Source organism: Anopheles arabiensis, chromosome 2 (assembly GCF_016920715.1).
Source record: "Anopheles arabiensis isolate DONGOLA chromosome 2, AaraD3, whole genome shotgun sequence".
Taxonomy (NCBI): Eukaryota; Metazoa; Arthropoda; class Insecta; order Diptera; family Culicidae; genus Anopheles; species Anopheles arabiensis.
In genome coordinates this window covers 80167378-80191117 of record NC_053517.1, presented here as the reverse complement: position 1 = coordinate 80191117, position 23740 = coordinate 80167378, and the positions used below count along the sequence as shown (strand labels likewise).

The 23740-nt window shown below is 45.7% G+C and overlaps 2 protein-coding genes across 10 annotated transcripts; both read left to right on the top strand.

Moving 5' to 3' along the window:
* Nucleotides 1-101: 101 nt before the first annotated feature.
* Nucleotides 102-16932, top strand: LOC120893662 (motile sperm domain-containing protein 2-like). Of its 5 annotated transcripts, none has more exons than XM_040295681.1 (9): nucleotides 102-283; nucleotides 5126-5373; nucleotides 7322-7471; nucleotides 7583-7924; nucleotides 7996-8216; nucleotides 14958-15039; nucleotides 15646-15758; nucleotides 15837-16037; nucleotides 16113-16932. In XM_040295681.1, exons 2-9 carry the CDS (start codon nucleotides 5274-5276, stop codon nucleotides 16503-16505), a joined length of 1602 nt encoding a protein of 533 aa, XP_040151615.1. In that variant the 5' UTR covers nucleotides 102-283; nucleotides 5126-5273; the 3' UTR covers nucleotides 16506-16932. The 5 variants fall into 5 exon arrangements, with proteins under 5 accessions (XP_040151615.1, XP_040151619.1, XP_040151618.1 ...); XM_040295685.1 differs by having other exon boundaries at nucleotides 177-193; XM_040295684.1 differs by lacking the exon at nucleotides 102-283 and adding an exon at nucleotides 298-315.
* A 405-nt stretch (nucleotides 16933-17337) lies between these two features.
* LOC120895458 (transcriptional repressor CTCFL-like) lies at nucleotides 17338-22273 on the top strand. 5 transcript variants are annotated; one of them, XM_040298853.1, is made up of 5 exons: nucleotides 17338-17595; nucleotides 18860-19876; nucleotides 19945-20985; nucleotides 21056-21177; nucleotides 21247-22273. In XM_040298853.1, exons 2-5 carry the CDS (start codon nucleotides 18898-18900, stop codon nucleotides 21298-21300), a joined length of 2196 nt encoding a protein of 731 aa, XP_040154787.1. In that variant the 5' UTR covers nucleotides 17338-17595; nucleotides 18860-18897; the 3' UTR covers nucleotides 21301-22273. The 5 variants fall into 5 exon arrangements, with proteins under 5 accessions (XP_040154787.1, XP_040154788.1, XP_040154790.1 ...); XM_040298854.1 differs by having other exon boundaries at nucleotides 18830-19876; XM_040298856.1 differs by lacking the exon at nucleotides 17338-17595 and adding an exon at nucleotides 18690-18750.
* Nucleotides 22274-23740: the final 1467 nt, after the last annotated feature.

Below are 23740 nucleotides of genomic sequence, written 5' to 3'. Positions count from 1 at the left end.
CGTACGCAAACGGGGGCCCAGCGCGTGAATCATATGGCACGGCAAGCAGCCGCATCATCAGCAGCAGCTTGCGCTCGCGAGAACGCTCCACATTATTTACATCTCGCACGCTGTCACGGCCGGAAGGTGCTCTCGCTCGGGTTCCGGAGTGCTCGTCGTATTCCGATTCCGTAAATTGGTGCAGTTAGTTAGCGTAATGAAGTCGTTAGATTAGTGAAATTATTATCTCGGTGCGTTAGTCTTTTCCGGTGTTGGTCGTGCTCATCGCTCAGGCGTAAACGTGGTGCGTACGGCAGAGTGTCCCCCGAACGCAGTGTAATTTTAAAGCCGTTTTAAACAGTTTGCGGAAATAATGAGAGGGGATTATTATTACAGCTTAAAAAGGGGTGTGTGTGTGTTGCCTGATTGAACACTGGGTGAAAGAACTATACGTACAGGAGGGTTACTTGCCATCGAGACGCCGGTGGAAAGCAACCCATCACTACGTATGTACTGTGCAAATGTAATCTCAAGAGGTGACCTTGGCCATCTAACTCTTCTGGACCGGCGTATGGCAAACATGTGCGTGTGTGTGTGTGTGTGTTGAAAAAAAATGGAAAAGTAAAGGATATGGAATGGAACACATATGCATACATAATACACTGTAACTTTCAGCCCACGGTTGCAGGCAAACGTCGCCAGATTATCGTGTTCCATGAAGCAAGATATGGAAGAGCATTCGCGCTTTCCCCCTACGTGAGATAAGGCGGGCTACGACGTCTTTTCGGGGTGCTCGTGTTTCGTCGCCGGGCAGGTAATCTGATGCCAACAGCGCCAACTTTGTGGATATTAACATCGATTTTTGACACGCTACCCTTGCCTACCAGCCATTGCGTATGGGTCCTTTGATGGCGCAGAGGAACAAAACGCAATGGTAAAGGAGCACGTTGTAACTGAAACTAAAAACAAGAAATCCACCAGCTTCCACAGATCAAACAAAGTGCACCGAAAGGTGATGGAACATGTGTCGGTCGTCCTTTTGTCATACATGATTTATGCGCCTATTTGTCGCATACTAAAAAGGGATGTAAAATAAACAGAATGAACATTTCGGTGGGAATGTCATTTTTTTTTTTTTTTTGGAAATTGGGAATTTCAATTCTAACATCAAGTAAAGCTTTTATTAAAAAAATTTCTAATGCAAGTTGTGAAAACGCATTCCCTTTTGTGGACATGGGCAATCGTTGGCACACTGTACTTTGTTTCTTCATGCCAATGTTATTGCAAACTCCCTAGGGTACTTGCATTACATGGCACTATTGATAAGAAGCCGTTGACTTGGAACAACACTCACTGAACATCCGAGAGAGCAGCAACACGGCTCGATTATAGGAACCTATGACATAATGCTGTTACGATGCACCATCGTCGGCATCTCTTGATTTATTGCTTTACTTTATTTGTTTGCAATCATATACTCCAAATAGCTTGTCGCTTCCTGAAAAAGCCCTATTAAGCTAGTATTAAGCTGATGAGGTCCTTAGTGGAGATCAATATTGGAACAGTATAGGAACAAAACTGAGCCCAAACTAAACTTTTTTGGGATGATCCGTCTCAGTGTCCTTGAGCGATTTTAAAACCATCATGGCTGATGAGTAATGAACCTGTACTAACCAACGAATGAGCAACAACTATCTTACAAAAACCCGCCCTTGAATGGTACCTTACTTTTTGTTGTTGTATCACCTTCACTAACGTTGCTCCGATCTCGAATACTTGCGCCTGTAATTGCGCTATCTTGCGGAGAGCCAACCCATTGCACAACACTAGCCAGCGGCGCCCAGAGTAACGCGATGTGGTTCGATTGATAAATCACAATCTCCGAGACATATCTGCCCGAAAATGTGTTAACAAGTAGCGTTACCCTGTGCATCGAACGTATAACCAGTTTTGCCGAAAGCTGGTTCTCATCTTGAATGCAAACGCGCACTCATCGCGCTGAATCGGCCCGAAAAGCCAAGGGCAGCCCAGCCAGTGTACGACCGGTCCGAGGCCAAGGTTGTATGGCAAAGATCACACGGACGCACTCTCGCTGCTTGAAGAAGCCTCTTAACCAGGAAATGCGGCGGGTACGTTTGTGAGCCATTTGAAAAGCCTCCACATCCAAACAGCAGCGCGTGATCGATGGTCATCGTTTCTAATGGCCGGAGTGTTTACAAAACGTGGCTTGCAGTGGACGCCATTTGCGTACATACTTGCGCGATCCACTACTTACGCGCAAAGCCATCGGATTGACGATTGTTCGAGACCCTTAGTCAGCAAATTTGATCCTCTAGTTGCTACGGAGACGCATATTTTACACAAATATTCAATCTTCCGAGTTAAAAAAAATCTCCATTTTAAATTGACGCAAACTTTTCAGCTCTGTTCGAAGGTGACGCCACCCGATATGATAAAGCTGGAATAATTCTAGGGTCTTAATAAAAAAAAAACATAAATATTTACAGTCAGTCATGGTAATTGCAAACGAGATTCGACGTTTGTTTGCCCTGTCTACGTAAAGCTGCCCTCTGTCCCCACTTCGGCGCTTTGTCTCCTGCCGTCCTGCTTGCGACATGCATTCTGATAAACTTTACGCCATTCCCCAAATCAGCTAAAAAGTAAGAAACGCATCACAACCCTATAATCGCTTGCAGGTGTCTCTGGTTCTTTGAACGTTGGAAATGATATCCCCCCGAACCCGCGTAATGCTTACCCCGCTCAATGCAGCCAAATTCCTGTTATCGACGCTCAGCTTCAAAAACTGACGATAACACACGTGGTTATTTGATGATAAGCTGGAGCCCGGGTTGGCTTCGCCCGCATAGAGTATGTCATAGCATCGCGTCAATGTGATTGCCCGGTGATAACATTATTTACTTCGTTCGCCTCTTTCCACTTTCCGTCATTTGTTTCCCTCGGATGTTTGAAGTAGTGACCATGAGCATTAGCTATGGGATGGGGGTTATGGGGGGGCCCTATGCCGTTCCCTGTGTGCATATAAATGCGCAATTTTCTATAAATTTCCCTTCGGAATCGAACTTTCTTCATCAATCTAAGCAATCAAAGTGGCGAATGCTGTCCGATTCCCGGGTTCTAAATCACTTTCATTAAGTGCGTGCGAGCGAAAGAAGGAGTCGCGTAAATTTGTTACGGGTGCTTTAATTATGCAAATGTGTCTTGCTTGAAGAGACTGCCAAAATAACCCAGAGAAACGAGACACCGGACGGTTTTATTTGTTTTTTGCTTTCCGGACGGTGACGCACAACCGCTCGAACGATGAACCGCAGTTTTCCCCGGGTGCCTCTGCCGTTTTCCCTCGCCACGCGCGCTCAGCTCATCTCCAAATCTCAATTTCCTTGGGGATGGAAGAGGAAAATTCCTCCCCCCTCCTACTCCCGCTCCGTAAACCGAAAACCTGGTGCTGCTTTTCAGGTTTTATTGCCTTGTGTCTTGTGTTTCTCGTTCGGTTTGTTGGTAATTTTGTTGCTCTCGCGGTTGCCGAAAAATAACACGGTTACGCTAACCGCTTCGACCTCCCTCCTCTCCTCTCTCCCATTCGTCCGCACAGCATTGCATTAGACCCCCGCCGACCCGAGCTTCAAACCCCGGAGAGCGCCGTGAGAGTGTGAGAGTGAAAGATAACGATACAACACGGTGGGCTTAGGTGAACGGCTTCCCTCCAAAAACCGAAAAAAAAGAAAAGAGGAACAACACACGGCAGCCGGTGGCTGACCTAAGCTCGTACGGCGATCTCACGCCACGCCAGTCTGTTTTCGGAGCGCGTCTGGTCGCGTTCGGGTGCTGCATTTGTCTGCTTGTGTCGATTCGCCGGTCGCCTCTCGCGCTGCTGCTGCCGCTGCAGTTCGTTGCCACACGTGCGCGCTACCATCAGCAGCGGAAAGCAAGGGAACGAGATCGTTCCTTCCCAAATTCCGCAATCCCGGCGGTGCGGCGCACGAAGGAGCAGCTGTTTAGCACCGTTTGGCGTGTGAAAATTCGCACGTGCCACACACACACCCGCTTACACGACGACAGGCTGATAACAACAGGCTTGAGTGTACGACAGGGTTGTTGTGTGTCAACGCTGCTGCTGGCCCGGTTGCGTGGTTTTTCACTGTCGTCAAGGTAACGCCAGCTGGTGTTACACCGTCTTTCGCTCTCGTGACCATCCGCTATCGGATAGCCATTGACGAAACAAAGATAGATCGGCCATCGACGTAAAGTGTGTGCTGCTGCCTACCGTGCCCGAACCTAGCTGCCAACCAAATCCCGAAAGGTAAAACCAGTTCCTGTGGAAATAACACACCAAAACGCAAGCGCGAGTGATCATTATTAGCGATCCAGCCGATCATCCGGTTGCCTGCGTTTGAAGGCAAAATAGCTAACACGTACACACACCGGCGCAAAAAAAGAAGAACTGAGAAACGAACCGAACCGGACGAAAAAAAAAGAACACACACACAACACACATGTGTGTACATGTGTGTTTGATCGACGGCGGCCACGCGTATAGTGGTTGCGATTGATTTCCAATTTGATCCGACGTCAGGGAACATTAGTGGCGCGTTGGCGATTACGAAATCACTATTAGCTTGGAAGCAGAGAGAATCGAAAAAAAAATCGGGAGTAAAAATCACCGACCCAAGCGACCTTCGGTTGATTGTGAAAACTGGTGGAATTATACAATAGTAACTGCAGAGCGATACTAACCTGTGGTGTGGTGTGTATGTTAAATCCGATCCAGCATTCCTCCATCCAGCATCCAGCGTTCCAACCCGTTACTAACGTTACTGTGCGGTTACTGTGGTGCTCTCAATCAGACCCGAAGGAACCGGAAAAGGTGTACAATAATCGAAAGTAAACCATTTTTGTGTTGTTTTTTTGTCCCTGCCCCGAATCGAAGTGTTCAACAAGTAACGTGTGGTGCTGGAAGCAATCGTCGTTACACCCGATGAGCGCGTCTTGGCGGTGTGGAAGGGCATCAACGTGGACGCGTGGTAACGTGTACAGTGACAGCGCAAGTGTGGCTACGAAAGATCGAAGTTAACGCAAACTGAGTGTTGTTTCAGTGATAGTACTTACACCATCCTTCCTACGCTTTCAGTCTGGTGCCAAAAGTTGTTAGTTTAAGTGTAGTTTTGTCGACCGTTCTACATACACCTCAGCTGATCCGCCCTTTTGCGTATTAGTGCCTTTATTAGTGTCAGTGTGTGTGTGTGTTACAAAAGATACAGAAGACCGTCCGATAGAAAATGCCGCTTCCAGAATTCCTCAACCCAACACCGGCCCAGGTGGCCGAACTGCGGCAGCTGTTCAAGGAGAAGCTAGAAAGAGATGCAGCAAAAGTTCCAGGTAACGTAACCGGGAGATGCTAAGTAGGCCTTAAGTATACCGCAAAACAATGCGGGGGACAGTCGGATCGGTGCTTCTTGCGCCCAATCTATCTTACACTCTTTGGCTAAAAGGGCACGGAATTGAGCCTGCAAGGTCATACCCAGTGACTCAGCAATGTCCAAGAGCCGTTATCTTTCCCGGTGGTTAGACAAGAAAATAATCACTCAAAGGCGAAGCCGATAGGTTGTGTTCATGGTTGTCCCTTGGTGGCTTTTTTTTAATGTCATTGTGACGTTTGGCGCTGCTCTCGTGATAGCTGATTATTAGTATAATTTTTGGAGCAAAAAGGGCAATTACTTTTTAATCAACAGGTCAACCACAATTCCCACCAGAATTCAATTAAAACGCTCATCATTTACATATATGCATACACACAGACAGGCGTCCTGTTGTCGGTAACCACACTGCAAACTTGTTGCACTATTTACCCTCCCGGGTGGCGTTATCAAATTGCTAATAACTCATCAGACGGTTTGTTGGCGGGGTGGTGTGTATGTGTGTGTGTGTGTGTATTATGCTTTTTTTTACTACTCCCTTCGCAGTGGGTGTCGAACCTCGGGCATCAATTGTTGCAGATATTGTTAGATTGTTTTTTTTAGTTTGGAATAAAGCGATATGTTTAATTCAGCCCTCAGCTTACGACCCAATTCCTAGTTAAATGTATTTTCTGTGAGAAAAATAATCGTGAAGAAACTTTTTATTCTAAATTTTGTATGAACGTATGGTAGCATAAAAGCCCTTCAACTTAGATGGCATTTAAATTGCCACATGTTTAATTATTACAGGGCTTACGCTAACTAAGTGATCTATAAAAAAAACCTCCCAACATTACCCCATGCATCTTTCCCCAAACACTGGCCGTACCGAGTACCTTTTGCTCTTTACCGTAATTGGAGGAACATCATAAACGTTTTATTTCCCCTGGCTTTGGTGGTGAGTGCATCTCGCTTAGTGGCGTCTTGCCACACACAAACATACTGGCCGGCATTAGCACATCACTAGCCACGCTGTGTTGCAAATTAATGCCACACTGTAATGCCTCATCACAGCATAGCGAACACAGTGCCGCCGTTTCCCCTTTCACCGGTCCAGCGTGAATAGAAAAGATACCGCTTTTGGGCCCAAGGTCGCCCCAAGACCCAGTCCCGGACTGTGCCAGCGGCTCTCTAACGGACCGTGACGAACGCCCCCCCACCGCGTTAACCGCATCGTCTTGTGACACCCGGCCGCACATCGGACAGTGCCCGTCCGCGCGCGCACATTACACGCTTGAGGGAACTTGGCTTTGGCTGAGATCTCAGTCCACTCTCGATGACGTCGTGACATCTTGCTCGCGGGAATGACGTTCAAGGTCTTTTGCCGAACGCGAAGAGAGCAGCGTTAGATAAGATGTGCGCCCAACTCCCAGCTGGCTGGATGACATTGGTCTCACTCTTAGCGTTCCCAAAAGGGCTGCCGATGCTTCTTTTGTGTCACCGTGTTTTGAATGATGATTGTATTGGAGGATATTTGATATTCTTTTATCATCGACTCTACCAGCTCGATGGTTGACAAAGTTCGTTAGCTTTGTTCAGCTTAATTGTGCAACTTCCTCATTCAACGTTGTGCTGCAGCTCATTCATCGTAAAGTTTCATTCAAACTTTTCCCAACGACCCCAGGGACCCTGAAACGGCCCCTGAAAGAATTCAAACGATCTCTCCCTCTCTAGTTCAAGGCGTATCCACCGCCTCCGATAAAAAGTCGCATGCCTTCCAACGAACGCCCTCAGGTTGGACTGGTTTTGTGTGTGCTTTTTTTGCTCACACCGATAGTTTGAATAGTTATTTGACTCATTTGAATTTTTAAGTAATACCCGGTTGCTAACCTCTCCGTTTATCTCTGTCCGTCTCTTCCTTCCCACTGCAGCGGGTGGCTTCCACGAGCATGATATGAGGTGGGTTTTTGAAGGCGACGGCTGGTTGACCAAGTTCCTGGAGAACAATGACCTCAACATGAAGGAATCGTTGAAGCAGCTCTGGGAAACGTTGGAGTGGAGAAAAAGCTCCGGCATCAATGGTACGTTATGCGTGGAGTCGTGTGCTCCAATGTCAAGCGACATCTTGCCGCCAACAAAGATACTAATTGTGTTGTTCCGTTTTTGTTTTGTTTTGTCAACATCTGCTGTAGAAATTCGTGAAGATAACATTCGCATGGAATACATTAACGACGGGTTAATGTATCCCCGAGGACGCGACGTCGACGGCAAGACCGTGTTCATCTTCAGATCGAAGCTGTACGTGCGGGGGACCCGCAACCTGGACGACCTGAAAAAGTGCTTCCTGTACTGGATCGAGCGAATTATTCGCGAAGCGAACGACGATCTGGTGACGATCGTGTTCGATCTGACCGATGCCGGACTCAGCAACGTCGACATGGACTACACGAAGTACATTATCAACACATTCAAAAACTACTATCCCTGCTCTCTGAACTACATTCTCATCTACGATCTTCCATGGATATTGAACGGTAATTGCAACGCTTCAATTGTTCAAATGTGCCACAATTTGTTTACCCGCTGTTTGTTGGTGCATTTTCAGCCACCTTCCAAATTATCAAAAAGCTCCTGCCCGCCAAAGCCGTCGACCGGTTACGGAACATCAGCAGTAAAAACATTCGCGAGTACATCGATGACGACAACATGCCGCGGAGCTGGGGCGGCAAGGACGATTACGTGTTTCAGTTCGTGCCGGAAAGGCGGAAATCCATGGAGTTACCGTTAACGCAGAACGGTATTCAGAATGGCATCCTCTCGAAAAAGGTAAGGCTGGACTGGGTCCTTTTGGCTTTTACTGTTCATCATCCTCCGCTTATCTAGTTTCGTTGTAACTACTAAGTTTTGTTTACTGAGTAAGATTCTTTCTAAAAGATAAAAACAAATAAGAAAAGTTTTAAGCTTGAACACAAAACTCCGTACAGAACTGTTCAGGCACATAGAAGCGTAATCGCTTGGGTGTGGAATATTTTCATAAATCAAACCGCTAAAAGCTCCTTTTGTGCTGAATGCTTTGGGAATCTACTAATGCACTAGGGAGAAGCGTTATGCGCCCAGAAAATAATACTGTTAGACCGATCCACGTTGGGCTGGTTTCTTAATTTCTAAAATGCATGAACCGTTTACTGGATGGGAGCTATAAATGATATGTAATCAACAGTTTTGAACAGTAATCAGAACTTTGCAAACAACTCGAAAAAAGTGCATGTAAAGAGGAATATTACACATCGATTTTGAAGGATACTAAACCCCCTCCACCGTGCATGTCATCCTGCGGACATATGGTGTAATTGATGGTGAAAGTTTATAAGTTAACCTTTAAATCGAACGATGGCGTCAACTGTATTGATTCCTTTCTATTCTTGTATTTTCCCACCGGCAGCTCCAAAGCTTGTCCCTTGTTCAGTAGACGCTTCTACTGTTTGCAGTATTCTACCGGCTGTAACACGATGAGTGACGGCTTCTACACCGGCTATGTGTAGATAGGAGTTTGTTTATTCCAGTTACATTAATAATAGAATTTTTAAAAAGCTAATACTTACATGTTAGGTATTTTTCTCTTTAAACCCAATAACTTCTAGCTGATAAATTGCGAAATGATTTAAATCTGTAGAGTATAAAAAACTCTAGTAAATACTTATTGAGAGCTTAGAAACCCGATTAAAACGTAACAGACAAACATAAACGTTCAATGTACAATAGTTTAATGTTAATTATCTATTCCGACCAAACGGTACGAATGAAAACAAAACTAGATGTAATGGCCTTTTCAAGTGCATTTACTACACTTGCCCTAAACAGCGCGATGCTACCATTATTTTCTACCCACGACGCAGCGGCACTCACGTCACGGAAGAAAAACACTGGCACGAACGGCCACAGCTCGGGTCGGTCATATTATGCTCAGAGCGCTTCGAACCTTAACCCTCCTCCCCTCCCGGTAGCTAAGTACCGGTGTGGGGCAGCATGTGTAGATGGTGAGGTATATAAAACAAATCCCCACCCCTTTCTCGCAACTTGCCTCTACTGTCTCGCTATTCCGTTCGGGCGCTCACTCTCCGCCAAACTCCGCAACGTGAGCCGGTAAAACAATTTATTTAACAACCCTCTAGCTCACCCCATATTTCCCTGCCATCCCTGTGCGCGCTACCCTTCCCCGCAGCGGCAGTTGGGTTGAACCGCGAAAACGCTCCAGCGAGCCAAGAAGGCAGGGGCAGTCAAGTGGTACGTGTATGCGAGCAAAAGAAACTGAAAAGAGAGTCACACAAGCGTCACTCGCATTGAAAGTGATACTTGCGGAGTGGAGTTTAGTAATTTACCGGCCGTTGATCGCGACAGACACGCGCGACTGCAAGGGATGCAGTTTTAACCGGGGTGCGAAGGAAATTTCGGTTGTTCGTTTTTACTTCTTCTTGTTGTTGTAAGCGTGCGTGTGTGTGTGTGTGTATCTCCCTTCTCGGTAGACTTCTGCTGACCTAAAAATCGTCATCGCGGTTGCCTTGCGTTCAGCTTTTTGTGCCTGGCGTTGCAATTTCAGTGTGTACACACATACACACAGTAGGTGCGCATCGTTAAACAAAGTTCACCCGGGGCAACGCGGGCACAGATACGAATCGAACCAGCAGCAAAGCAATTCCGCCCGGTTGAGGAGGAGTACCTTCCTTCCTATCGAACAGTGGTGTATCATCCAAACATCTTCACCACGTGCCGGCCAGTTCCCGGCGTGTGTGACGTGCCGCGTCGCGAATCGATTAAAAGAAGAGGAAAAAACACAGGGTAGAACGTTCTTGAAAGTGGTGTGTCCCAGGGCCCTTTGGGAAGGTGTGCTCTTTTTAACGATATATAGCTCACCCACTCCCGGCTTGTAGCCTTCGTATCGATTCGAGGCTAATAGTCGAAACTAAGTTCCCCTCTCCTGCCTTGATAAGACAGTAGCTCCGAAGGTGCAGCGGTGTAAGGACAGTAGCGTGCCCGCTGTGCCATCTTTTACTATTTTCCAATTTCCCAAAATAAATATTGATTGCTTTTACGGTCGGGCGGTGCAGCACAGGACACGATATAGAACGGTTTCATCGCTCTAAAAATCAAAACCCCTCCAAAAAAGTGCCAACCAACGGGTGTAAGCGTCGTCAGTCATCCAAAGCCAAATCGATCATCATACCTACCAGCAGCTGACGACTTTCACGTAACATCCAGTTCGAGTCAATTCCAATAAGCTGTGACAAGGGAAGGAACCTTGTTGTATTTAGTGGTGCGTGCACGTGGGCAGATTCAAAAGTTTGAGGTGAAGAGCGCACAGAAAGTAAAATCAAAACTAGTTGCTGTGCTGTTGGGACAGGTGTTTAGTGTTTCGCTGTAAGCAGCAGACAAGTACGACAGAGGAGCACCTCCAAATTACCACCATTTCCTTGGAAAAACTGCAACGGTTTCAACGTGCGATGGCTCGGGTAATTACTTCATTATAGTATGCATTTAATAACATATTAATCATCCTACTCTACGTGTACCTCGAAATCTGTTACTAATACGCCATGCGAAGCGGAGAGTTGATTTAGACGATTGCAATTACAATCACACGCATCGGTTTCTTTCCGGGTGATCATTATAGACCCAACTCAACTTCAGTACGGATCGTACGCAACATTACGCAAGGTTCAGGTTTCAGCTGCAAAGGCAAGGATGCAAGACGAGGCTCACCTTTCCCTTTCTACGGTTAAGATTCTGCACGTACAGCGTACGCGTTTTGTTGTTGACCCGCATCGTAAGTACATCGCACCCAATAATAAGACACGTTGTGTGTGCCGTCTTGTACATGATGCGAAAAGATGCGGAAGGGAGGGCTTGGTTTGTTGCAAGCCGAAGGCTGCACATTGGACTGCAAATATTTTCGTGACCAGCAAATGAAACCGGTTTTTGAAGCGAAGAGGGGAAAGCATTCCTCTCGACCTCGAGGAGTTAGTGGTGGCTGTTGAAAAAGAAGCAAAACGCTAGCATTTGGTTTTGAATGTGGTTTGTGTCTGTTCTTTTTTGTACGCCCATATTGCATGTTGTGACAAACAGTGAGGAAAGTTCGTTGGCCCGATTTGGCAACGTTGCGGTTTATGACTCTGTTGATTGTTAGACGGTTGCCAAACGATCGACCAATTGCAGCAAATTCATTCCCATTCAATTTCAATTCAAATTAGTTACAGAATAGGGTTAATATGGTTGCACACAAATTCATTGCATTCGTGAACGGTGAATTCAAATATTGAAGCTTTCTGTGAGCTTTTCGGACGTTGTCAAAAACCCGCAGGCCAAACACCGGTTTTCACGAGCTCGCCAACGCTCCACATCGGTGCGATTTTCCCTCGCTGGCGATGCTTTTTGTAAGTAGTTGTGACGGTTTTTGAAGGTTCAAGATGTCCGCCAAAAAGCTCGCGCTGGTGTGCGATTGTGTTGGTGGGAAAAATTATATGGCCAAAAAAATAAATACACTCCACCGCTTCCCCCCCCCCCCCCTCCTCATTTGCATTATCATCGGCGCTCCGCCGTCTGACTTGCTCGTACATATTCCGCTATCGCATCAGCTGATCCGCTAGTGTCTTTTTATGTACAGTCTTCATTTGAGGGTCTTGACGTTGATCGAATCGTGGAAAGCCTTTATTGAACTTTTAACGGTTTTTTTATTAACGTATTTATTTCATGCCAGTTCTGACGAGGCTATTCGCGTGCCTTGCCGTGTGATGGTTACGAAGCTATATCAAACAAGCGTAGGTGTAGGTGGAACTAAAAAAAAGTTAAAAAAAGTTGAACATGTTTCATGCATGATCATCATACTCCACTTCGTGTATGAAAGTAATACATGTGTTCCGAGTTACGACCCCCTCGAGTTACGACGATTCGCAGATACGACGATTTTGTTTTTGACAGTAAAAAGTTGTCATTGAGACGAAATTGGTAAATTTTTTGAATTTCTGTTCTGATAACCGTTACAAACACTAGACTCTACAACTCTCCGGTCTTGGATATCTATATCGTGTAAACGGCTTTTGGAGGAAAATTAATACATTATCGTACATTATTTTAAATAAAATACACGATTTCATGGACTCCGACTCTGTTATCTGGGTTATAAACCCAAATAACCAAATCGGCTTTAACCCTCTGTAAAGCCACTTCAAACCCACGTGGGTTTGTGGTGGTCGATTCAGTCGTTAACCCACCAAATTTAAGAACAATCGGAGCTGCCAGTTCCGATCCGATGTATTTATCTTGCCCACTACTTAACCCACCTTTTCCAAAAATGCTTTGAAGAAAAGTTTGGTCAAGGGTTGGCTAAGGCGATATGCTGAATAGAATTTTAACTCCTCGATTGATTAAATTCATTCACTTACATCACTGCAACTTCAGCAATATTATTAGTCTATAAACTATGCACTGACCAGCGAAATGAAAGAGTCCACTCGCAAGTAAACAAACACACATATACACATATTACACATGGATGTTTTACAACAAACCAACTTAAACACACACGTTTACTTGCTTCCTATGCTTAATTAAATTACATTTTAACACAGGTGAAACACGTTGAGCGAATAAATTATCCGTTAATAAAAAACTGACTTCAACAACATTGAAGTGGCTGCTTCTGTTGCCGTGTGGCTTAACCCACCAAACTGATAGTTTTTTGGCTTTGTTTGATGGTACTGGATTTTTATTACAAGAAATTGGTAGCGTTTTCGGTATCTTGGTTATATGGGAAACTTTATATTCATAGATATTGGAAACACGACTATTTCGACTTACGCCTTGCTTTGGAACATTTTTTCGGTCCCAAATACAGTCGTATCTCGGGGGACACCTGTATGTGATATTTCAATACATATCAAACCGTAGGTAGGTGACCGCTAACTGAGAGGTTAAATTTGTGAGAAAAGTCCACATTTGCTATGAATTTCTCTTCGTAAGATTCGGGATGTTTCATGTTTTGACATTTATGTGTTTTTCAACTGAGAAACCCTTTAGTTAACGAACTTCCACTTAAAAAAAAATCTATCAAAACACATCCAGTTAGCGGTCGTAGGTGACCGCTAACTGGATGTGTTTTACTTGAGTTTTTTTAAACTAGAAGTTTACTAACTGGAGTGATTGCGCACATTAAATTTAGTCAGCGAGCAAGTTTGTTTACGTTTTTTCACGCGTCGATATGCGCGAAAGAGATGGCATGTCACAACGAGCGAGAACCTACACACTTCGATACGTGATGCGTGTAAATTGTCACCAACACAACGAAAGGCGTATGGACAAAGGTGGACGAAGCGTTAGATGTGAAGTGTGACGGGGGAAAGAGGGCGGCACACAAGCTCACTCTGAAACGAGCACTGTCGGCAAGTCAAGGAAGGGTAGAGAAAATGAGCGAGATGCAGCGATATTCGAACGTCAAAAACCCTCGCAATGTTGTACGGGAGCGGCTTTCGGGACGCAACTGCAACTGAGTTGGAATTCCTGCGGAACAGATACAAACAGCCCACACGAACGAAGCTCACTTGCTCGGGGTGAAACGCGGCGTGAAACTGCTCAAAACCGTTCGACCAGCTAAGGATCAGGTGAAAAGGATTTCCCGCAAAGTGGGACAGTGCGTGCCGGATCAATTATACATCTACTGCGCCGCTTTCTGCTGTCTTTCCCCATAGCAGCAACCCCAGTGTGTTGTCGGTGCGGTGTTCAAATCAATCGATAGCTTCGCGAAAGAGGAGGCGCTGGTTTTCAATGCCGCACGAACGAACACAGTAGTAGGCTGTGTGAGAGAAGAAAAAAACTATCTTCCTGCGTTGCGGTGGCCACTGGAATACCACCGGAGTGTGTACGTTTTTGCTCAAATTACAGACGAAATTAGCAGTATTGCAACAAGTGCTCGTACAATCGCTCGCTGTGCGGAGTTGTGATTTATTGTTTGTGACCTTGTCCATTCACGATAAGTGCTTCCGCGGGTCTCCGTTTGCAGCCGAACGCCCCACCATCAACTGAATTGCGGTTGCGAATGATTATTAGCTAAATAAGTTCTATTTCAACCCTCCCGACAATTGTACGCTAACACCTAAAACCCAGCCGTTTGGCGGACAGTCGAATCATCCCTGGCAGAAGCGACCGTAGCTTATAGATTGAAGCTATTTATAAAACTGTAATAGTGAATTTTAACACCTCCCTTCTTGGAGCATTATTCCCGGGTTGAGAGCAGAAGAAAAGCTAGCTTCCCAGGACAGCCAGCTAGCACGCCGGTACGGTTGCATCAAACTTTACCGAATTTGGAGAAACACAAAAGACGACCGGGGGTGCGCTGCAGAGAGCCAGCCAAATTTTGTGTTGAGTACGGTCATTTCTTAGCACTTCCGTTCATTTGTCATCGCGTATAAAAGCGAAACAAACACAGTTTATAAACATTTTACCCTCGATTGTTCAACATCTTCCCCCGTTTTAATGAATGTTTCTGTCTCTTCTCTGTTTCATTTTCCACCCTCACAGGTTCACTTTGCCAACCTTAGCCCACCAGAGTCCCCAATGCTGGACAAACCAAGTACCACTTTTCAGCCAGAGTCCAGCGAAGGTAAGACTAGTGAGAAAGGATGGGGAAGGGGGGGGCGCACGAGGAGAGGGGAGTTAGGGCCTAACATACTTGGTTAATAGCTTTTTTGGCTTCTGCTCAAAAAGGAAATTTATTGTGACATAGGGGCGGCCGGAGGGTGGCAACAAGGTGTAAAAAGAAGGGTCCAGTTTGGCAGAAAATCGATTTTATTAATTTAAAATTCATCCTCAAAATTCGTCCCTATGGTAACACAACGAGCGCGCACTCGCCTGCATGTCTCCGCATGCATTATTTAAAGTTATTTAAAGGCTACGAATCCGGCCCGGAATTATGTAATTTTAGAAAAAATCGTTAAATGTAATGCAATTTCAGTGTTTGAACATTGCTTAAAAGTTATTCAAGGACTCGTGTTAGTACGAAAATATGCCATTTTAATTGCATTAAAACTCAAAAAAAGTTATCATTGTTCCCGGGAGATATACCTACTTGCTTCAACACGCTGTTCAAACGGCACTTTTGCGTCACGATTATGCTTCTATCGCTAGATGCTTCATCCGGTCGGCTTTATCTACAACTCTTCGCTCTGATACAGGTGCTGATTGTTATGTTATTGTGTTTCGATTGCAGGAGAAATGTTACGGATAAAGCCACAAAACACCATTACGTTCTCGCGATTGGGCAATGATCTGGTCGGTACGGTCGAAATCACCAATGTCGACACGAAAGATGTGTCCTACAAGGTAAATGCTAATTTGAATTATCTCTGTCGCCCAATGAGCAGCAAATCATTGATTTTTTTCTTCAAATTTTCATTGCAGGTGAAAACGACCGCGCCGGAAAAGTTCCGTGTACGTCCCAGTACCGGCGTTCTGCCGCCCTCAGCAAGCGTGAACATCAACGTAATGCTACAGCAGGGCCAACAGATGCACACAATCAATAGAGAAAAGTTTCTGGTGATGTGTATCGGACTGACGGATGAAATTTCCACCAACCCGCAGGATTTAACCGAACTGTGGAAGGTGAGCGCCTCTAAATTGCACGTGTATTGATGGCACTGTTTCTTAAAAGTTCCTTTTTTGTGTCCCGGTTTTTAGAAAATCTCGGCCAAGAGCTCCTCGGTAGAGCAGCATCGTCTGAAGTGCGCACTGCCGGCGAACTGTGACGAGAGCGGTCTCGAATCGATGTTCGGCGGCGCCGGCAACGTGATCGCCGGCCCGGACCAGTACGGTGTGATGAGCGGCTCGTTCGGCGGCAGTAGTATGATGGGCATGGGTGCGGACAAGCAGATGTCGCTGCTGCAGCAAACGATTTCGCACCTGAACGAAACTACGCACCGGCTGGAGGTGCAGGTGAAGCGGAATCATCGGTTCCAGTGGATTACCTGCGTGCTGTTCGTGCTGCTCGCGTTAGCCATCGTGTACATACTGAAGATAGAGATTAAGAGTCATGCTTCGGAGTATTGCACCACGGCCGAAAGAAACCATTGAAAGGGGGGAGGGGTAACAACACAATCCCATCCCAGCACCGTTTTCGAGCCTCCGATATCAGCTCCTTCATTCCCGGGTTAGCTTTCGTGTTTCGTGCTTTCTTCTTTATGTATTGTTCAGTATGTGCACTAAAAACAAAGCAAAAACGTCATTTCATTCGGGGTAAAACCGGGCTTCCTTAAAGCCCTTCACTTCGCTCAGTTTTGTTTGTATTTTAGTTTGGTAATTGTAAACCGTTAGGTTCTTTTGTTCTTTGCTACGGGTGGAATATGTTGTCTTGCGTCTCCTACGGTAGGGTTATTTTATGAAGTAAATTATTCGTTAGTTAATGGTAGAATACCCAATTTGTTGTGTTTAATCGCCATCTCTTTGCCGCACGGCTATGAACGGTACAAAACCGTCGTGTTGAGAATAAAGATATTTGCAAAAAAAGCCGTTCTTTTATTAACTGCCGAAACATATGGAATATAAAAGTAAGTTGAGTTAAATTTGCAACAAGTTTGAATTTCAATGAACATCTTTCCCTTCAGAAACGTTATTTCGCCACACTGTAATGCAAGTTTATCTGAGCAAACTAGATGAAAAAAAAAACAATTCAATATAAAAATACGCTCAATAATTCATGAATACAGTGTTTAAGCAACGTATTACGTATTAATTAAATGTTAATAAAACATTCTCGAGCCGGTCTCGTAGTACAGTCGTCAACTCGTACGACTTAACAACATGCCCGTCATGGGTTCAATCCCCAAATAGACCGCGCCGCCATACGTAGGACTGACTATCCTGCTATGGGGGGAAATCTATTAGTCACTGAAAGCCAAGCCCACAAGTGGGTACAGGCAGGCCTTGACCGACATCGGTTGTTGAGCCAAAGAAGAAGAAGAAGAATAAAACATTCTCACTATTTGTCTAAAAATTATTGCACCTGGCGCTTCGTGTAAACAGGCATTCAGCGCAGCTGCGAGCAAAAACTGCTCGAACAGCGTCTTTCCCGCAACCACAACAACTCGAACTCAGTGCGAAAGGTGAAGCGGCCGAAGTGTCGCTGTTTTGCGGAACTTTTAAGAGTTATAACCATTTTGCACAGGTAAAACACATTCTGAATGTTGTTAAAGTACGGAAACATAGGTGCGGTGGTACGAACCACAAAAAAGCGCGAGGCAGAACCGAGTAGTACGTTGGCTGTTGGTGGAAAAATATTGATCAAATAGCTTCGACGCCAAGCGGCGCGGTGTCGTCGCAGCAGCGCCGACGGTGATAGAAATAGGAATTTTGCTCCGGGAACCCAAGCTCCATCTAGTCGTGATAATTCCGAAGGAAGAATGTAAACAAAGATCCGAGTGCGGCAAAATCGTTATGCTGTGCTGGAAACGATCGAAAGGGACGATTTTTCATGCGCTCATTTCGATCAGGATGCATCGGAAGCTAATTTTTCCTTCCAAAATGGCGATTCAATTTGCTTGGTTATGCTTTTTTCCGTGTGACGGGAGATAAAAGAGAAAAAAGCATTTGATTACTTTTGGGCGGTCACGAATAATCGGATCGGGTCGTTGGTACGGATAACCCGACACGCGTTACAAGCCAAGGTGCATTAATGAGATCAAGAGGTGGAATCTAGAGCACTTGACGTAAGGTCTCCAGGATTCAAACTTTGTTTACATTTATTTGTTTTGTTCAAATAATTTATCTACCACATTTTTTCGTTTGAATATACTTTTAAAGTATATTTTGTGCTTTGCGAATTCTTATTTACCATTAAAACATCGATCAAAATGTGTTATTTAGTGTTATTACGTGGATTTATTGTATAATTCTTTGTCTTTTCGACATGTTTGAAGATAAAAACTAAGAAATAATTTATTTTTCCAAATTTTTACGTTTATTCCTCATTATCTACGATACACATAGACAATTTAAGTGTGATTAGAACTCTTACTTACATAATTTTAAATTTCGGGACTAAACAAATCATCAAATCTTTAATCTTAATATATTTCATTTTTTCGATAAAATCAATAGACATACAAAAATGCACAAAAAATCAAGAAATATATTCTTTTTGCTATACTTTGTGTGCAGAAACCGATTGTTAACGGTTTTAAAATGACGTAAAGTCCCTGAACTATGGCGACTCCCCCAAAGGCCGTTATCCACCACCTGATATTTTAATCCACCTTGGTTACAAGCATTCGTTTACGTTCTGTCAACATTTGTTGGGAATCGTAAAGGCGAAAATTTTGTTGTGCGTTCGTGCAAATGTAGATTGTTTTCTATATATTTTCCTACTCCAAAGCTGGAACAGTGAGTGTAGCATTCTTCAGCTCGGTGCATCTTGCATTGTTTCGTTACAGTCAATCCGGCCCAGCGAGGCAAATAACGCAACACTACGATGAGTTCGAAACGCATCAAACAGGAACCAAACACCAAGAAAAGGGCAGCGCAGCATGACTCTGTTCCGGCGCCGATAAAGGAAGCGAAGCAGGAAAAGCTGGACATGGAGGACGTGGAGCTGATATCGGCCGGGCTGGAGGACGACGACGAAGGCGGGTGCTATTTCGTGGACCAGAAGGGCAACTACTACTTCCAAGCCAACGAGGACGCGGAGCTGACGGCGGTGGATGCAGGTCAAACAGAATTCGAGGGGCTAACAGACGAGCCGGACAAATCGGAGGAAGGAGTCAGCTACGTGCTGATCATGAATGATGCGGACAAGTCGACGCTCGTCCTAAATGATGAGCCGAGCCAGGGCGACAGTAAGGATAACGAGATCTACGATTTCGAAGATCCGGACTACATCGTGCAGGAAGAGCAGGAGCCGGCGAAAAAGACGCAAACGCGCGGTAAGCGCACCCAGCAGAGCACGGGTTCGACGTACATGTGCAACTACTGCAACTACACCAGCAACAAGCTGTTTCTGCTGTCGCGCCACCTCAAAACGCACTCCGAGGACCGGCCGCACAAGTGTGTGGTGTGCGAGCGGGGCTTCAAAACGCTGGCCTCGCTGCAGAACCACGTCAACACGCACACGGGCACGAAACCGCACCAGTGCAAGCACTGCGACAACTGCTTCACGACCTCGGGCGAGCTGATCCGGCACATCCGCTATCGGCACACGCACGAACGGCCGCACAAGTGCACGGAGTGCGATTACGCGAGCGTGGAGCTGAGCAAGCTGAAGCGCCACATCCGCACGCACACGGGCGAGAAACCGTTCCAGTGTCCGCACTGTACGTACGCGTCGCCGGACAAGTTCAAGCTGACGCGGCACATGCGTATCCATACCGGCGAGAAGCCTTACTCCTGTGACGTTTGCTTTGCCCGGTTTACGCAGTCCAACTCGCTGAAGGCTCACAAGATGATACACCAAGGTGAGGAGAGGTGAAGCGGTTTTTGGCGACTCTTTTTTACTGACATTTCCTTAAACGTTCCTTTCCAGTTGGCAACAAGCCCGTTTTCCAGTGCAAACTCTGCCCGACGACCTGTGGCCGCAAGACGGATCTGCGCATTCACGTGCAGAATCTGCACACCGCGGACAAGCCGATCAAGTGCAAGCGGTGCGACAGCACGTTCCCCGACCGGTACAGCTACAAGATGCACGCGAAAACGCACGAGGGCGAAAAGTGCTACCGGTGCGAGTACTGTCCGTACGCTTCGATCTCGATGCGCCACCTGGAATCGCATCTGCTGCTGCACACGGACCAGAAACCGTACAAGTGTGAGATTTGCGCCCAAACGTTCCGCCAGAAGCAGCTGCTGAAGCGGCACATGAACTACTACCACAATCCGGACTACGTGGCGCCGACGCCGAAAGCGAAGACACACATCTGTCCCACCTGCAAGCGCCCGTTCCGGCACAAGGGCAACCTGATCCGGCACATGGCAATGCACGATCCCGAGTCGACGGTGAGCAAGGAGATGGAGGCGCTGCGCGAGGGCCGCCAGAAGAAGGTGCAGATCACGTTCGAGGAGGAGATCTACAAGGGCGAGGAAGACTACGAAGGGGAGGAGGACGAGGAGGATGAGGAAGATGAATACGAGGGCGACGATACGGAGGAGGATGAAGAGGACGAGGACGACGAGCTGGCAGCGGGACCGTTGGGTACGAGCGACGTCGTAACGGTCGAGGACGGGGACGGCCAGTACGTGGTGCTGGAGGTGATACAGCTGCAGGACAAAGATAGCAAAGCGGCCGGCATGGAGAAGTCGCGCAAGAAGCGGGGCGCACCGAAGCGAAAGGCAACGTCTCCACCCGCCGTCGCTACACCTCCGTCGACTTCCAGGGCGAGAACGGCCACGAGGACGGCGACCACGACAACGCGCGCGCTGCGGAGTGCGAAAAAAGAACCGGCGGAGTCGCTCGATATAGACGGAATAAATCTGGTGATGGTGACCGGGGAACCGGAGGACGAAAAGCACGAGATAGCAATCGAGCATCAGGGTGCCGACTCGGGGGATGAGTTTATCCTCTCCACGGAAGGTGTGTTTCGTACATTCGTTGCAACGCTCGGTGGAGATGGCATCTAATACGATTCCTTTCTTTTGCTCAGTAGATTTGCAGGAAGCGGAAATGATGATGTCAACGTTTGAAGATACAAAGCGATCGCGCTATGATGTTACCATTAGCCAGGCCGAGCTGGAGAAAAACATGAGCAACTGCTTCGGATTCGATGTGAGTGTGGGCTGAGATGGGTGTTTGTTTGCTTTTCTCTTTGCAGTACTAACCTACCTTTGTTTGCAGGACGATGATGACGAAGATTTAGACACCAAAGCAACAATAACGCTGCTGAATTAATTCTCCGAATGGCTGCCGTAGATTCCGAGCGGTGCCGTGATATCATTTCTGCAGCGATGATGCAACCCAAATCCAACTCCAAGCACCTTAGCTGCAGTCGTATGCGCATTAACGTTCTCGGTTTCGTTGACGCTAATGTCGCCCCCCGTTTTGGTATGTAAGTTTGAGAAAGGTTTTACTTTATCTTTTGTACATCAAATAGCTGTTTGCTTTCCCAATTCTGTATCTCACGTTATGTGATAGGAGAGCTGTTCTTTTTCCCCCTTATATTTTTGCGCCACTCTCCGCACTTAGGCAAGAAAGGGCATCCATTTTCCGTTAGTGTACGCGCGAATATGCATATTTATTCGAATTTATTTTTCACCTTCAATCACAGCTTTGTTCCAATTTTGGGATGTTTTTGTTATTGTGTTGTATTATCAATCGGAGTAAGGTCGTCCGAGGAACGGTCTATGTAAACGCAAAGGCGAAGGATTTTTTACTTACATTTGAACGTGAATACGTATGCGGTACTTGTCTATTCTTTAACTTCTTACTGTATAGTTTCCCTCTTAAGCAGAAACCCGTGAGTTAGGTAAATGCTATGAACAACACGATGCACTAGCGGCGCCCGTTGTTACAGTAAAATCAATGGCAGCACAAAATTTCAATACTCTCTTTTGGAACAATCCAAATTTCAAAGTGATAGGTGTCAACAGTTTTTCTTAAGGGTATCACTTTTAGCTAAGACATCCAATGACACTATCCACCCGCCATACTGAATACCACGGAATAGGAAAAGGGTAAACTTACACCTTTGTAATCGAAGCGAGAGAAGCTAGATAGAATGCTGTAATGTTTCTATTTCGTCCTCACCGCTAGTAGCTTATCACTATCCTCTAGTATATGAGTTTTAGGGTTTAAAGCGATTGTTTAGTAAGGCGAATACATTAAGGCGAATAAAATATTAACTACCATACAACACCTGAGTAAATGATTAGATTTGATTTGATTTGATACATGTTACTTATGCCATTAACTCTCTTCTTTCACGATTCTGTAGAAAATATCAATTAGCAGAAGTTGGTGGAAAGAAAATACACATTATTTACCCTTATTCGCACCAAATTGGACACACACAACAACGTGTTAACTGAAACCGTTGGAAGCGATTTCAATTTTAACTCCTTTAACACTAATCTTTTACATACATTATACCCCTTTTCGGAATGTTGTACATAATCAAACGCCCCCTAATTGGTTATCAATTGACCGTTGTTTGTTGCTCAATAATTTCTGTGTCACTTTTTAATTTAACGACGCTCACAATGACGAGCCTTTACATATTATACAAACCCACCCCTTGCCTTCTTCGAATGCATGTTCGGTCATCGTCGAAATTCGTTGTTTTCGTTAGTCATGCCTCATATCGCTTTAAAGCCAACTTAAACGCCCTTTACATGGTTAGCCACTGAAAGACGATGACGATGACGATCATTGATCGCGTGACTGCTGATCGTGTCGGGGCTTCGAAGCAGCGCACGCGATCAATTTATGCGCCCCGCGAAAGCGAAAGCCCAGTTGCAGCCCGAAAAAGGTACCATCAGAGCTGTTACAGACTGCTCAACGACCAAACAAAGCAAATGATGGCGATTACATCGATCTACAATCGTGTGGTCGTCGGTCGTGGTCGTCAAACATTACCTTCACTTTGACCCGCATCTTTGAACGCATTATATGGATAGCGACGTCGTTTGGAACGTCCGTGGAGCATTGTGTTTTTTATATCGGTGTGCTTCTTTTGACCACAGGTTATTAGCCTCTCTTGGGCAATAGGATGAGATCTCAACGCTAACAAACTATTCATCAAACTGAGATTACCATTTTCAATAACATTTGATGACAAGTTTGTTGAATGGGCAAGAACAAGCCATTTTTATCGCCGTAAAGGTCTCATCACAGCCATTCAAGCATTTTTAACATTTAAGAATTGGGATGTAGGAGATTGGTGACAACCTTTCCTTAACGCTTTCTACATGTGTCGAAAGTGAGGACCGATCGCTTCGCAAAACCATTCGCCTCGTCTGCTGGCGTGATGTTATTTTGCATTTGCGGAAGCAAAATAAGCAGCCACGCCACGGCGCTCCGACCAGAAATGTCCATTAGAACCTCCAGAGATGTCGGACTTGGTCTGGGTGTATTCTTTCATTGTATAATTCATGAGGCTATACCGAAGCTTCTTGGACCAGATAATATTCGCACAGTAATTAAGTAACGTTTTTTTTTGCTCCCTCTCTTTGTCCCTCACTTCTTTGGTGCGATGTTCCCTGCTCTCGGCTTTATTTATTATCGTGGAATTTAGATTGATTATTTATCTTTTGCGAAAAACACTTTTGCGGATCGGTTGTGATCACACATCTTGGCATGACGCGTGGAACGCTCTCGTTTTTTGAAAGCTTTT